The 14,774-nt window shown below is 37.0% G+C and overlaps 1 protein-coding gene across 1 annotated transcript in view; it reads right to left on the reverse strand.

Moving 5' to 3' along the window:
• Positions 1 to 328: 328 nt before the first annotated feature.
• Smp_144820 (hypothetical protein) overlaps positions 329 to 14,774 on the reverse strand; it is a gene marked incomplete at both ends in the record, with an annotated part of 40,703 nt that continues 26,257 nt past the window's right edge. The window contains 4 exons of the mRNA XM_018798714.1: positions 329 to 356; positions 2,577 to 2,729; positions 5,019 to 5,281; positions 12,841 to 12,981. Coding sequence (XP_018653628.1) covers positions 329 to 356; positions 2,577 to 2,729; positions 5,019 to 5,281; positions 12,841 to 12,981 — 585 coding nt within the window. The remainder of the gene's footprint in view (positions 357 to 2,576; positions 2,730 to 5,018; positions 5,282 to 12,840; positions 12,982 to 14,774) is intronic.

Genomic DNA, 14,774 nt, shown 5'->3' on the forward strand with positions numbered 1-14,774 from the left:
AAAAATTTCGGAATTTGATTATACTAACTTATTAAATGATTTTATTTTTGATTCTTTTTTAATTATTACAAAGTATTTCGCCTTCATTATTATGGAATTGAAATGATCTTTCCAGTATAGAAAGTAGTAGGGGGTAGTTGTAAATAACTAATTAATTTACTAACTACTACTACTACTACTACTACTACTACTACTACTACCACTATCACTAGTACTACTAGTAATATTAGCAGTTTTCTTCAATGAAACATGATTATTATTACTATTGTCAAGGTTAGTTGATAAATTAAGTGAACAATTTCCCAATTCTGAACTTAATTTATTTAATTCAGGAAAACTTTTTTGTGTTGAATTTGCTAAAATGGAGTAAAAGAAAACACAAATAATCAATGATCATTATTAAATAAATGATCAGTGGAAAATGTTTCAAAAAATTTAAAAAAAAATTTGAAAATAAAATAGATCTTAAAAATACGTTAGTAGATTCATCATATGCACCGCCGACACAGTAATTCATTGGTTAGAGAGTTTGGAATTTCAGTCATTAAGTAGCAGGTTTGAACCATGCTCTTGGCTGGAAGTCAAGTATATTATTCTCTAACTGATGAATGATTTCATGATTTGTTTGGTTCAAATACAATCGATGGTGTTATATCCTAGCGAAGACATAAGTACGGGAGACATCCAGGACCTATTAATGCACGATTATTCTATATATATTCTTATTGTAATTAGATTGTGTATATCTATATTCATCTTATTATAAGCTTCATTTTGACCTATGAATTATTATTATTACGAACTACTGTTTCTAAATTATATTCAGTTTATTGATTATTGTATCTCACACTCACAACCACCTTTTGGCTTGATCTTCTATAAATATTATTTTCTATTTGATGGTGTGATGCGGTCTGTCTGTCTGGTATATAAACCGAGTATGCTTGAAATAAATGATTCGCATAGCAGAAGTTGCAGTTGGTGTTCTGGATTCAATTGGAAGGATTAGGTGGACAAGGGACCAATAAGGACTCTAGACTGCTCATACCAGTTGAACGTCATTGATTTGGAACAGTGTTAAGATTAGAAAAGTCGTATTTCGATTAGTGGATAATTCACGTGCTAAAAAGTCGGACATAAAATCAATAACAAATTAGCAAACGTCCTATATTATTTTTATAAATTCATAACAGATGGACATGATCAATGATTGTAAACAGTGAATGAAATATACGCAAAGCTAAATGGTGGCTAGCAGTGAAATTCAGGATGCATGTTTCGTCCTATTTAGGACTCGTCAACAAGATCTTAAAACAACCGTTGTAACCATTCTAATAAAATGACAGTAATAAGATAATAAAAGTTAAACTTACGACTAAATAATTCAGTTAAAATATTTGTATCTAATTGTGACTTTTTTAAACGATGCACAGTGATCATATGACGAAAACATGAAAATCGAATAGTAAATCGTCTATAACAAATGTAGCACCTGAAGTATGATAATAAAACGTAAAGAGTAATGATTATACAGAAGCAAACAAACAATACAAGTAAATTGATTATGGTTAACAGTGAGATTTAAGAACCTAGTTTTATCCAATCTTTGTAAATTATCAATTAGATGTACTTGCGATATCTGAAGTACTGATGTTCACACGCGAACATGGACACAATGTACCTTCCACTTCAAACCATTCACTACATTATTTATTGAGCTATTGAGTTTAAATAGGCACTAGATTGTATAATAGAGGTTAGATTTGCATAGACTTTTAATTATCCTGTTTTTGATATATTTTTCGACTGAATTTTGACCATCTTTTTGTTGGCATACCTAGATATTGTGCAGATCGCATTGATATGGTCATTTTGTTTCAAGTTGATATAGAATAGGATGAGACGTCTATTCTGGATCGCACCGATAACCATAATCTATCTACTCTATAGAAAAATTATGATAAAATGATTGTATCGAGGTGATCTGCACAGGATACTACATGTACATGAGGATTGATCAAGAGTTAACCAAGAAGATAATTCAAACTCATATGGATTAGTTCGAGTTGTCACACTCCATCAGCTCATAGAAATAGAATTGTCAGTGAGAATGTTAGAGTAGCAACATCAGCCTTTCTACTCTTAATGAAGTAGAAAAGAAAAACTCATAGCTAATTCAAAGCTAAGGGGTAGAGCAAGGCCTGATGGATTAACCTGAGAGGTCGTTAAAGGTTATAATCCAGTTGTAGCATTGACATTACCTGACCTGGACGTAATCCCATCTGACTGATTTCTATTGCTGGTTGTTACAGTGTTTAAAAAATAACAAAAATCCTCTTAAGCTTTCTTGTTCCTTATAAAGTAGAATTAGTCAAAGCTAATTAAAATTGGTCCTGCAAAATAACCATCTTTGTCAGTTATACATTTGAAGTTTCTACAGTGAACAGGAAGTAAAAGGCTATACAGTATTATATTACCAAGGTGATGTTGAAACTTAATCATGAAATATACTTAATGAAACCTCATATCGAATTATTGAAAAAAAACCTAAGGGTATAGAGAAAATCACAACTTACCTATAGACTTTAGTAGATTTTGATTCACAGAAAGCTGGTCGATTTGGTTGAGAGATTCGTACGCCGTCCCATGCCATTTTAGGATTTCGATGGGATAGACAATGCTCTTCCCATGTATCAGCTGTTTGTTTTTTACCGCAAATTACACAGATTCTATGGGAAGTTAAAACATTTCGGAAAATAATAATAATAATGGTAATAAGTCATGTTGTTATTCACAGGTATAAACATTTATAAAATTATAACTGGTAAATAATAACTACCCATTATGATTTTGTGTAGCACATTATAACTGTTCAAACTGATAATAGTTATCTATATTGGTTATTTGTCTATAACAAAGAATTTTTCAAAGTGTAGTTGGCAAAATGTGTTTTATGAAAATACACAAACAGTGTGATTATAAACTCTAACATTATTAATCGATCTATGATCTTGTGCAACCTTTCATCCATTGTTTGAGGTAGACACCTGTCGTATGCCCTGTTATCGTGACTTTCGGGTTGCCGGATCTGCCAAGGGCGATGAAGCAGTGCATGACAGTATTGCTGTGTGCTAGGTTCAAGAGAATTGTTTGCTATATGTATGCAAGTCCGCCCCGTAATTGTTCCTATTTGCCCCAAATGCCCTGGTACGGCCGAGAGTGGGGAGAGTCCGCTCTCCCTCTCCAAATGCTCTCACGTGGCCACGCGTATATAGCCTCTGACAGGGAAGTCCTACTCACTGCCTTCTCGTGGCATTACTGTTGTTTACGAAATTGAGAGGACGAATAGCGAATGTACGGCGCTTTAACCGGGTTGGTAGACACGGCGCATCCACCTAGGGGAGTTGGAAAAACCTGATTCCAAACCAATGGTGCACATGGGCTCCAGTATCCTGAGGGAACAAATGGCGTGTGAATCAATCGTTGGTCACCGGCTACCATGAAACTGCATCTCCTCACGATGCTCCACTGCCTTGTGAACCAGATCCTTTGGTCAAAGGCTCAGGGTGTGGCCCCCTAAGAAAACCACCTACTTCGGTTTGGGCACCCAGGCAGTATCACAACCCTCACACAAATCAAATGAGATTTGTGTGGCGCATATGTATCTGGTGCCCCTGTGTACCTATATTTATGTGTTTAAATAAATAAATAAGATACCTGTCTCCACCCGATATGGATTGGACTCTGCTGGTCAGGGCTTCTCATGAGAACTCCAGGAATTCCATCTTGAAATCAGTCACGTGATGAATGTTATCCAAATGCGGGTTTTGTGAAGTCCCATACCAAGAAGAAACAGCCGTTCAGTGCTTCCAGATTTTTAATAGTAGTCTAGCTTCGATCGATTCATAAATTCAACTACTTAAATTACTACAATCTCCACAAGCCCGCATTCCGATTTAACATTAATAATTTGATGATAAGGCTAGAGCTAATAATTTTAATGTTCTTTATTCAAGGTTAGTTTTTAAATTCATACAACTCGATAATAATGTGCCAGTGCACTTAGAAATTATACTTTTTTGTACTGAGTTGATCATCAGCAATAAATATACCGTGACTCCATACCAATAAGCAATCTTCTTGTACACGAGCCTAACCGACTACTTTACTGAAAAGACCGAAACCGAATTGTCATGTATGCATACTAATCCAAGTAAGGTACCAGTAGTGTCTCAATTCCTGGGAAATTTAAGCCGTTTCCTGACCAATCCCGTGCAATTATTATTTAACCAATTCCTGATTGGTGTAATGTATCAGTATTCTATTTTAACTTAAACAATATTTTATACCATCTGATAGAATAATATTGAATTTATGTGAACCCCCAGGCAACAACTGGAGACTTTACTCACTGGCTGTCCAAATCGAAGTAGATGGAATAAAGTTCGTAGATGTGACTTATTAATTTGAAAGTCATGTGCATTCACGAATAGACAATTGGTTCGTTGACTTATTCAATCTTTCTTTTGGAAAAAGACCTTCGCCATGTGAAGCCAGTGAGTAGGACTGTCCTGAAATAAACATATGGGACTATATAAGAGCATTTCCAGAATAAGGAACTCCACATCCTTAAGCATGTCGATGCTTTTAGGCGTATAAATTAACAAGAAGTATTAGTATAACTAAATGGACAATTTTCCTATCGAATTCTAGCTATAATCATATCTTTAACGAATAACTTTTAGCTAAACCATATTAGTGGCTAACTGGACAAATATATTACTAAAGAATAAGAGCTTTTATTTATTTAAAAAACTAAGTATATCCCTTAAGACTAAACCCAACTAGTGAATACTGAAAGTTAATTCATGGGAGTTTGAGGATGATTTCCTAAGCAAAACCCACCCACCTACCTATTACGGCTTGAATGACATATACATCGACCCATACTTGACAGCTATTAGGTTGTAAAAATAAATATAAACCAGTATATTTATAACCAAAAAAAACAAACCTACTTTTCTGTATTAACGTCATCAACAAGACAAATGGTTGAGCATTCTTGTTCATCTAAATCAGAATTTTGTAAATAATTACCAGAAAAGGTAGAACGATTCATACTACTACTCGTGATAATGTTGTGAATAGTAGGAGCATTACTACCAGTACAAGTAGTCAGATTGTTTTTTACCATTTCATCATGACAAACAACATGGTTCTTTGTATGATTATTTAAATCTTTTGAGATACAACGTCGTTTTTTAGAAATATTAGGCATGGACTGTGATAAAGTATTCAATCCTGATAATTTTGATTTAATTATTTCATCATTATAGTTATTTATGATATGATTTTTTGATAATTTTATTATAGTATGATCAATATTTGTAATATAATCACTAAAACCATTCTCTTTTCCAACATAATTACGATCATTACGATCATCATTATCAACATCATTGTCACTAATATAATCATAATAATTATTATTATTTACTTGAAGTGAATGTTTACGATTAGTATTTTTTGTTTTTAATAATTTATTATTGAAAATTTTATGTACATATTTGTTTAGATTATCAGTAGATGGTATAAATGAAGATGTTGCAGTTGTAATTGATGAACTAATAGAATTACTATAATTAAAAACAGGAGGATTATTAAATATTGTAGTAGAAGTAGTAATGATATTAGTATTGATAGTTGACAAAGAAGTATTAACAATTTCAGAACATGAACTCCAATTTGTTTGTTGTGAAGAAACTAATTTACCATGATCATAATTTTCTGGTGAACTATCAATAATAATTGTAGCATTAGATATATTATGAAGTACTGATAGATCTGTAAATATAACAGAAAATATCATGGATTAAAAGTGAAGTACTTTGAAATATATTATAAATTTTAAAATAATGTAACATACATTAATGAATGATATACATGCATACAGATTCATTGAAAACTATTACTACTCTATAGAGTCTTTTTGAACAAAGGAAAAGAAAAAAAAACCTGTCCAAAATCCCCTGTGGATTAGTCTAACCGCTTAATTTATCCTATAAGATTACAAATAATAAAATAGATATGTTTAGTGATTATTTCACTGTGTACCATGAAAGTTTGAGAAGTTTAATAATAATAATAGTACCTCAGTATGGAATATACAAATGAGTATTTGATTCTTACTCGAATTCGGTTATCTCATATGTTAGGCTATCAAGTTATAGACATATAATTCAAAATCTAGAGGAACACCAAAAATGTATGTAACAGAGTTAATGTGACCGATTTCATTCAATATCTCTCAGGATTGATTACGATAAGTCAGTGTCCACGGGTCCTAGACGGTATTCTCTAGCTATCGAAATTGCCTAGATTAGTAGTCAATAACTTTCTAATTAAATATTATGTCTTGATTTGTATGGTCCTAGCTATTTTTTCCGAATCTCAATGTCAATAAGCACTAGTACTATATACATGGGTAGACATATGTAACACATAAATCTCAACAACGTTAATCCACGACCGTTGCTGCTACCTTGATGTGGTGGTCGGGCTTGCCTATCGTGATGAACCAATCGGGCTATGCTGGCTGGAACAATCGTTCCTCAAGGTCCTACCATGCCAGGCAGGTCGTTTGAAGAGCGGTAAGACTAAAAGCAGCAATCCCAAGGTCCGAAGGCGAAATCGTACTGCTGACTGTACAGAGGTGTGACAGTAGTAAGGTGTTTCCTTCAGACAACCAGCATGACAGCGATGCTGCCTTCCCACAAGGAGGGGTGGGGTTAGAAAAGGTCGACCCTAAAAATGCACACCTCGCCTTATCCCACGGATTTCCGTCTCCGGCGGTAAGGTCCTTTGAAGAACGGAGCTAACACGTCAAAAATCCCCCACAAAAAGGCCGTGCGTGACCGGCCTCAAGCAGTTGTCCCTTGGGCACTGCGGTCACGCTCCCAGGTCGTTATGACCAACACTAATCCAACTTCTTTTTCAGGTCCCTCAAGAAATACCCTTCCACGGTGTGGGCAGCCGGGAAGTGATATTAGCCCTCATACCCGTAACTGCACACGAGACCAAGTTGGTCACTTTCAAATCCTTCCTACACCTCCTAATAACTCTCTTATCTCCACGACTAACCCTTCCCACGTCCTTTTATCACCTCGCACCGCTAGGGCAAACGATTCGAGTACACAGAACGTTATTCCTGGTCTCCTGAAACCACGCTCTAAACTACATGTAGGAACTTTTAATGTCCGAACATTGTGCCAAATAGGACAACAGGCTTCCTTAGCTAGGACTCTAGAATTTTACACCATCGATGTGTGCTGCGTCTCCGAAACGCGCATACAAGATCCGAGTAGCGTCATTCATTTGACCTCACCTAATCAAAATAAAGATTCATCTCGATACACGCTTCGTGTATCTGGAAGCCCTGATGCTGCTTCCCGTGGCCTCGCTGGACTAGGTATAGCATTAAGTCCTAGGGCAGAACTAGCTCTTTTAGACTGGATCCCAGTAGACAGTCGTCTATGCGCTGTCCGACTAAACGGATCAGTAAGGACCCGGAAAGACAGGGAAACTCGTCGTTGCCTGTTCGTCGTCTCTGCCTACTCTCCCACTGACTGCAGCTCAGACGATATAAAAGATGAGTTCTACAAGAAACTTTCTGACCTTCTCCGAAAAGCTAGGCGTCCTGATGTAGTAATGGTAGCAGGTGACTTTAATGCTCAAGTAGGTAAACTAAGTGAAAGGGAAAGACACCTGGGTGGATCTTATGGTGTCATGGCTAAAAGAACAGATAATGGCGACCGTCTGTTGCAGCTATGCTCAGATAACCGCCTATTTCTTGCAAATACTAACTTTAAGCATAAGGAAAAACATCTTTTGACATGGCGACCCCCGAATTCGTCCCAATGTTGGACCCAATTAGATCACATCGCTATCAGCCACCGATGGAGGGGCTCGATAGAAGACTGTCGCTCATTCTGGAGCACATGTTTAGATTCAGATCATGCTCTAGTGCGAGCACGTATCTGTCTACGTCTTACTAGACGTAGGAAAGACACTGCAGGGAAACTTCTAAGGGTTCTACTTAATGATAGGCCAGCTAAGAATATATTTCAGGAACAACTAGAAAAACAGTTAGGCAGCCATGTAAGTTATGCCCACCCCGAGGCAGCGTGGAATGACATCCGAAAAGCTGTGGAATCAGCAGTGATATAAGCCAGTAAGGTAAACCATAAGGTTAGGGAGAAACAATGGATCTCGGCAGCATCTACCGCACTGATAGATGCTCGAAAACTCATCCCACCTGGCTCTGAACATAACGAAGAGCGGAGTCAACTTAAGCGCAGGCTAATAAGAAGCCTACGTAATGATCGTGAACAGTGGTGGGTAGCGAAAGCAAGAGAGATGGAAAAGGCAGCGGCAATAGGTAACAGCAGACAGCTGTTCAGACTTATTAAAGAAACCGGCATTAGGAACCCAAGTATCAGTGGAACCATCTCAGATAAAGATGGGCATATCATTCATTCTCAATCCAGGAGATTGGTTCGATGGGCAGAACACTTTAGGGATCAGTTCAACTGGCCTTCAGCCACACTTCAATTACCGACGATCCCCAGTCGTCCTGAATGGCAAATTGAGGTAAGTCCTCCAACTCTCTACGAGGTTGAAAAAGCTATAGGAAATCTGAAGCGAGGGAGAGCAGCAGGCCCTGACAGGTTGTCCCCTGAGATTTTTAATGATGGTGGTCCAGTACTAGCAGTGAGATTGACTGAGGTCTTAGGTAGAATCTGGGAACTGGACGTAATTCCATCTGACTGGTCCCAATCGCTGATTGTGCCAGTCTATAAGAAAGGACAAAAGTACTCCTGTGACAATCACAGAGGGATCAGTTTGACTAATATAGTGTCTAAAATATTAGTTTCAATAATACTAGGTCGCCTAACCAAAGCTCGTGAAGAGCAGACTAGAGAAAACCAGGCTGGTTTCCGACCTGGACGTGGTTGCATAGACCAGATATTCACTCTACGTCAGGTCCTAGAACATAGACATACATTCAGACGTCCCACAATAGTAGTATTTCTTGACCTTAAGGCGGCATTTGACTCCGTGGATCGTGAGGTTCTATGGCAGTGTTTGTCACTGAAAGGAGTACCAAAGAAGTACATTAACCTCATAAAGGCTCTCTACTCGAACACTACTGGTCGAGTTAGATCCTATGGCGAACTGTCATCAGAACTGATTACCTCAAGTGGTGTTCGTCAGGGCTGTCCACTCTCCCCATTCTTGTTTAACTTTGTCATGAACATACTTTTAGAGATAGCACTTTCATCAGCCAAACCTCCAGGAGTTGAACTTTTACCGGAAGGCTCACTTATTGACTTAGAATACGCCGACGACATAGTTTTACTTATTGAGGACGCTGACAAAATGCAGAGTCTTCTGACCACTATAAGCAACTATGCAGGCATGTTCGGGATGCGATTCTCTCCCTCGAAGTGCAAAATGTTACTTCAGGATTGGGTTGCAGCAACACCTGAACTAATGATAGGGAGTGAAGAAGTTGAGCGTGTTGACTGCTTCACTTATCTTGGGAGTCTCATCAGCCCTTGTGGTCTGGTGTGTGACGAAATCTCAGCACGGATACAGAAGGCACGTCTAGCTTTCGCCAACTTGCGTCATTTATGGCGTAGGCGAGATATCCGTCTAGCAACCAAAGGACGTGTTTACTGTGCAGCAGTTCGCTCCGTCCTACTTTATGGTAGTGAAACATGGCCGATAAGAGTAGAGGATATTCGTAGGCTACTAGTTTTTGATCACAGGTGTCTTCGAAGCATTGCTCGTATATCCTGGGACCACCGGGTAAGTAATGCAGTTGTTAGGAAACGGGTACTAGGTAAGGATGGCAAATCGATTGATGAAGTAGTGAAACTTCATCAGTTGAGATGGCTGGGACATGTGTTACGTATGCCCAACCACCGACTGCCCCGACGTGCAATGTTTCATGGTGTAGGAGTAGGTTGGAAGAAAGCTAGGGGCGGCCAGACCAAAACGTGGCACAAATCAATGAAGTCACTGACAATTGGACTGAGCCATGTTGGTAGGTGTAGACTACCTGGTTGGGATTCGCGAGATGATAGCTACCGATGGTTAGAGACCTTGAATGACATGGCTCAAAATCGTTTACAATGGCGTAGGTGTATCCACTCTTTGTGTTCTACCAACTTCTAATCTTCTGAATTCCTCATGTCTCTATCTTTTTCTCTTTCCAAATTTATTTCACTGTACTATACTCTTTCAATAATTTCTTCAAACCCTAATCTTTTGGATTTCTGATTATACTCCTACTACTTCTACCACTATGGGATTTGAATCGACAACTGCATCTCTGTGCTAATGTGGTATGGCAACTCGAACTGATGTACGTACGTACGAAGTTCTACGTTGTGACTGACTGACTGACCTTAAAGCAAATCTACATCAGCACAAATTATCACATTTTAATGTTATCGAAAGGTGAGAAATGAAATTACGGAGATGAATGATACATAAAACGGACTAAACATAAAGCATGCAGTTTGAAAAAATCAATTAATGGGAAAGAAATATAAAAAAGTAAACTCAAACTTATATACAAACTATGCACAGTAATAATGAACTTATCAGTGAATCACTTTGGTCGTTTATGAATGAAACACATGTTAGCACTGAATTCTCACAATCACTGGATCATGATGATTACGTAGAACAATCTGCTAACAAAACCAATGAGATGTGGCTGATGACTCCGAAAAAGTAATCGATTAAGTTTACATAATCGTTATCAAGTAACAGTGTTAGAGTTGATAAAATAAAAAAGGCGAAAATTCAGCACTGATCAATAAGTAGTAATGAATATCATTGAAGTCATGAGCCGATCAATATTAGACCATTATCGGAAGCATGGAAGCACTAGACGGTCGATTCGTTCTAGAATGAGACTCTTCATCAGTGCGCATCCATGACCTTGAATAGGGAATCGAATTAGTCTTCCAGTTTAACTTGAGATCAAGATTCACAGTTAGAACATGAAGTACTGACTAAGAGAGTTAGGAGTAATGACTAGATTAGTAGGAATACATCAAGAATGCCTTGTAGCTCCAAATAAACGACTGTTTGTCTGATCAGCCCTTTAATTTCAAATACGAAGAGTCCCTGATTTACCTTCGAAGAATTATGCATCATGGTCCCTATGTTTTGACCTTTTCATTTTATCACTTCGAAGTGCGTTAATATACAAATATTGTTACGTTTTAATAGGGTATAAACTATCTATCATCGCGATTTAGATTTTGCACAAGAAACATCTGATAGTCGTTACTTCAATGATGATTAGTTCATTAGTAAAGTATACAGTTACTATATTATGATAAAAATAATTACCATTATTTTCTTTCTCAAAATTTGATTGAACCTTTGATAATGAACAATCAGCATTGTTTTGATCATTGCTTGTTCTTATTAATGATGATGATGATGATGATGTGTTGTGATGACGAGTGGTTAACAATTCAAGACGTTCATTCATACAAACAAATATATGGTCCCATACTGTTGTAGTAGATAAATCCAATTTTGATTTGTCGTTATGATTTCTCTTGTCAAATGTTGCTACTGATCCCGCAGTTGATGATGATGACGGACAGGAGGACGACGAGGATATAGTACATATATTTGTAGTGTTTATATTATGATTATTGCTCTCTACTGAAGAATTTCCTTCAGTCGGTTTAAAAATATAAACACAACAAATATAACAAAGTGTACCCTGGGAAAATAGAGAGAAAAATATATAAAAGAAAGCATTATATAGGAAGATTAGTTCATTCAAGAAAAAAAATTCCTTAAGGTTTTACATTAACACAATGAATAAGCTGAAAATATTGTTTTCAACCAGAGATCATCAGACTTCACTGTAATAATAGAGTAATATATGAATACATTTTAAGGATGCACATCGACAGACAAATCGGAAACGAGAAAATGAATGAGTGTAGCTTGGATATTGACATTACCCGCCAAATCTATTGATGAATGTGTAATTTAGTTTGAATTCTTTTACATGTAGTACAATAAATAAGGTGTACACAGACATAGATGCAAGCACATATATAAAAACGTACACAAGTGGAAAGGTCACAACTAATAAGAAGAACAAGTACCAAATTAATAGTAGGGTTAAAAATCACTTATTTGTCACATGCTGTTTCAATCACATACAACGTAGAATCTGACACATTTGTGTGGCAGTTTAAGTTGGCACATCACATTAAGATGTCAAGATAAATTTATCAACATTGATATCATAGTTACAACAGTACCAGGAGGAAAGAAAACGAAAAGGTAATATAGGATTTCGCAATTTACGAACCAAGAAAAAAATAAAGAATGAATGCGCCTGCGCCATTGTGGATGATTCTGAGATATCACCCAGGCTCTAACAAATGGTTACGAAAGTCTTGCGGACCTCACAACCAGGTAATCTGCATCTACGCATACGGCTTAGACCAGCAGTCAATAACTTCATGAAACGATGCCAGGTTTTGATTTGGTTACCTAGAGCATCTTTCTAATTTACTCTGATACCATCCGATATCGCCCAACGAGTTAGGCGGTGATTGAATCTACATGATACACGTGCCAACCACCTCAGTTGGTGAAGATTCACTACCGAATCAATCAATTTTTCATCCTCATTTACAGTTAAAAATAAAACCAAACAACTCTTTGCGACATTAATTTCTATTACAAGTAAACAATTGCTAAAAAATACGTGTAACACATTTCACTTACCCAATGCTCAGAAAAAGCATGTTGTGTTAAAGCCCAACGAGTACTTAGCTTAGTCATACACACAGGACATGTGAAACATGAACTTCGATGAGTAAACTCGGAAAGATGGGCATCGAATTTTGCGGAAACACCGAATCGTAACTACAAGAAAGAATTATGAACAAAGGAACATTTTTGAAAATATTCAGTGAATAGGATTAAAATAAAAGTCCCTGAAAAACAGTAAATTCCAGGAACATTTGGTAATTATTAATGATTGTAAGGTTTTATTTATTACAGATTGACCTTAGTTGGAGTATCATTGAGAGTAAGGAAACACTGGACAGCTACTTCATCCTGGTATGAGACTTCTCAGTGGTAACGCGCACTCACAACTCAGTCAGCGACTGGAACCAGGATCTTTACGTCTCATGATAGACACTTGACCATCGAAGCTACCGAGTTGAAGAGTCTCAAACCAGGACGAAACACCTGTTCACCGTCCGCTGGCTTTCAATAGTTCTCTTACTGAGATTAATCTGTGATGAATACAACCTACAAATTAAACCAATCCTTCAACTACAATATATTACTACTGTTGATTTACTGATCACTCGATTAGATAAATAATGTATGGTGCAATTAATAATACGTGTTAATATTTAACAGGAAAACCGTAACCTTGAAAAGTGTAAACCTTTTATGAACATTTCAGAATGTACAAATAACCATAAACCCACATAAAATTATACAGAAGATATTTTTGAACCATGAATGATCCACCCATCGACAAAACTCAATAATCAAGCCCTGGAGTCAGTTATCAAGCCAGAATAATGTAAGAAAGTAACAGAAAGCAATACAAAAAAAAGAGGAAATCATCAAAACACTTGTTAAAACTGATAACTAACAAAAATATGGAAACAGTGTTTAATCTGCTAACTTAAAATAAACTTCACTGAAAATCATAATCCGAATTCCATACAACTGTTAAAGCAAAAAGAATAATAGTGAAAAGTGGAATAATAAGTAAATAGGCAAGAGATGTACAACAAACCAAGTACTACCAATACGACTACTATTATTGTCAACCGATCAGGGTATAAAATTTCACATTTTATTAAAAGAAACCAATAGTTATATGAAAGTTGATGGATCACCTTCTTCGGTAGGTACAGAATGAAAAATATGCCGATTCTCTGAACTTAGGTATCAAGTGTTTAAGATTTATGTGGAAATATTCTAACTATTGTAAGAAGAAATGGAAATTGTTGGATACAAATGACATTTATTTAAATGTATCGAATCACTAAATTATCTAAATAATTTAAGTCATCAACTCCATGATCAATCAACTGGAAGCATTTCATTCCTACAGGAGGTCAATTGCCGCCTCAATAGCTTAGCGGTAACGACTCAGACGATGAAGCTGGGTAAAGTGGGTTTTAGTCTTACAGGCAGGTAGCTGTGCTTTCCTTATGACTGTAGGTACGCCTTGCTGATCAATGTCAACTAGCATGAGACCTAAGTCAAGCAGAGTTTCTTACTGACTCTTTCCAACCATTTAATATTGAATACCTCTAGACAATAAGATATGAGATACACGGATTGTATTTAATCAGTCCAATGGTTAGTGTTCAAAATCCGTCTACAATGGTACTTTAAATGTTAAACTGGTATTCAAACACATATAACTCTACTTTTGGACCCCAAATGCCCTGGTACGACCGAGAGTGGGGAGAGTCCGCTCTCCCTCTCCAAATGCTCTCACATGGCCACGCATATATAGCCTCTGTCAAGGAAGTCCTACTCACTGCCTTATCGTGGCATTACTGTTGTTTATGAAATTGAGAGGACGAAAAGCGAATAGCCGGAGCTTTAACCGGGTTGGTGGATGTGGAGGATCCACCTAGGGGAGTTGGAAAACCCTGATTACAAACCAGCGGTGCACATTG

Source organism: Schistosoma mansoni, chromosome 7 (genome assembly GCF_000237925.1).
Source record: "Schistosoma mansoni strain Puerto Rico chromosome 7, complete genome".
In the NCBI taxonomy this organism is placed as follows: Eukaryota; Metazoa; Platyhelminthes; class Trematoda; order Strigeidida; family Schistosomatidae; genus Schistosoma; species Schistosoma mansoni.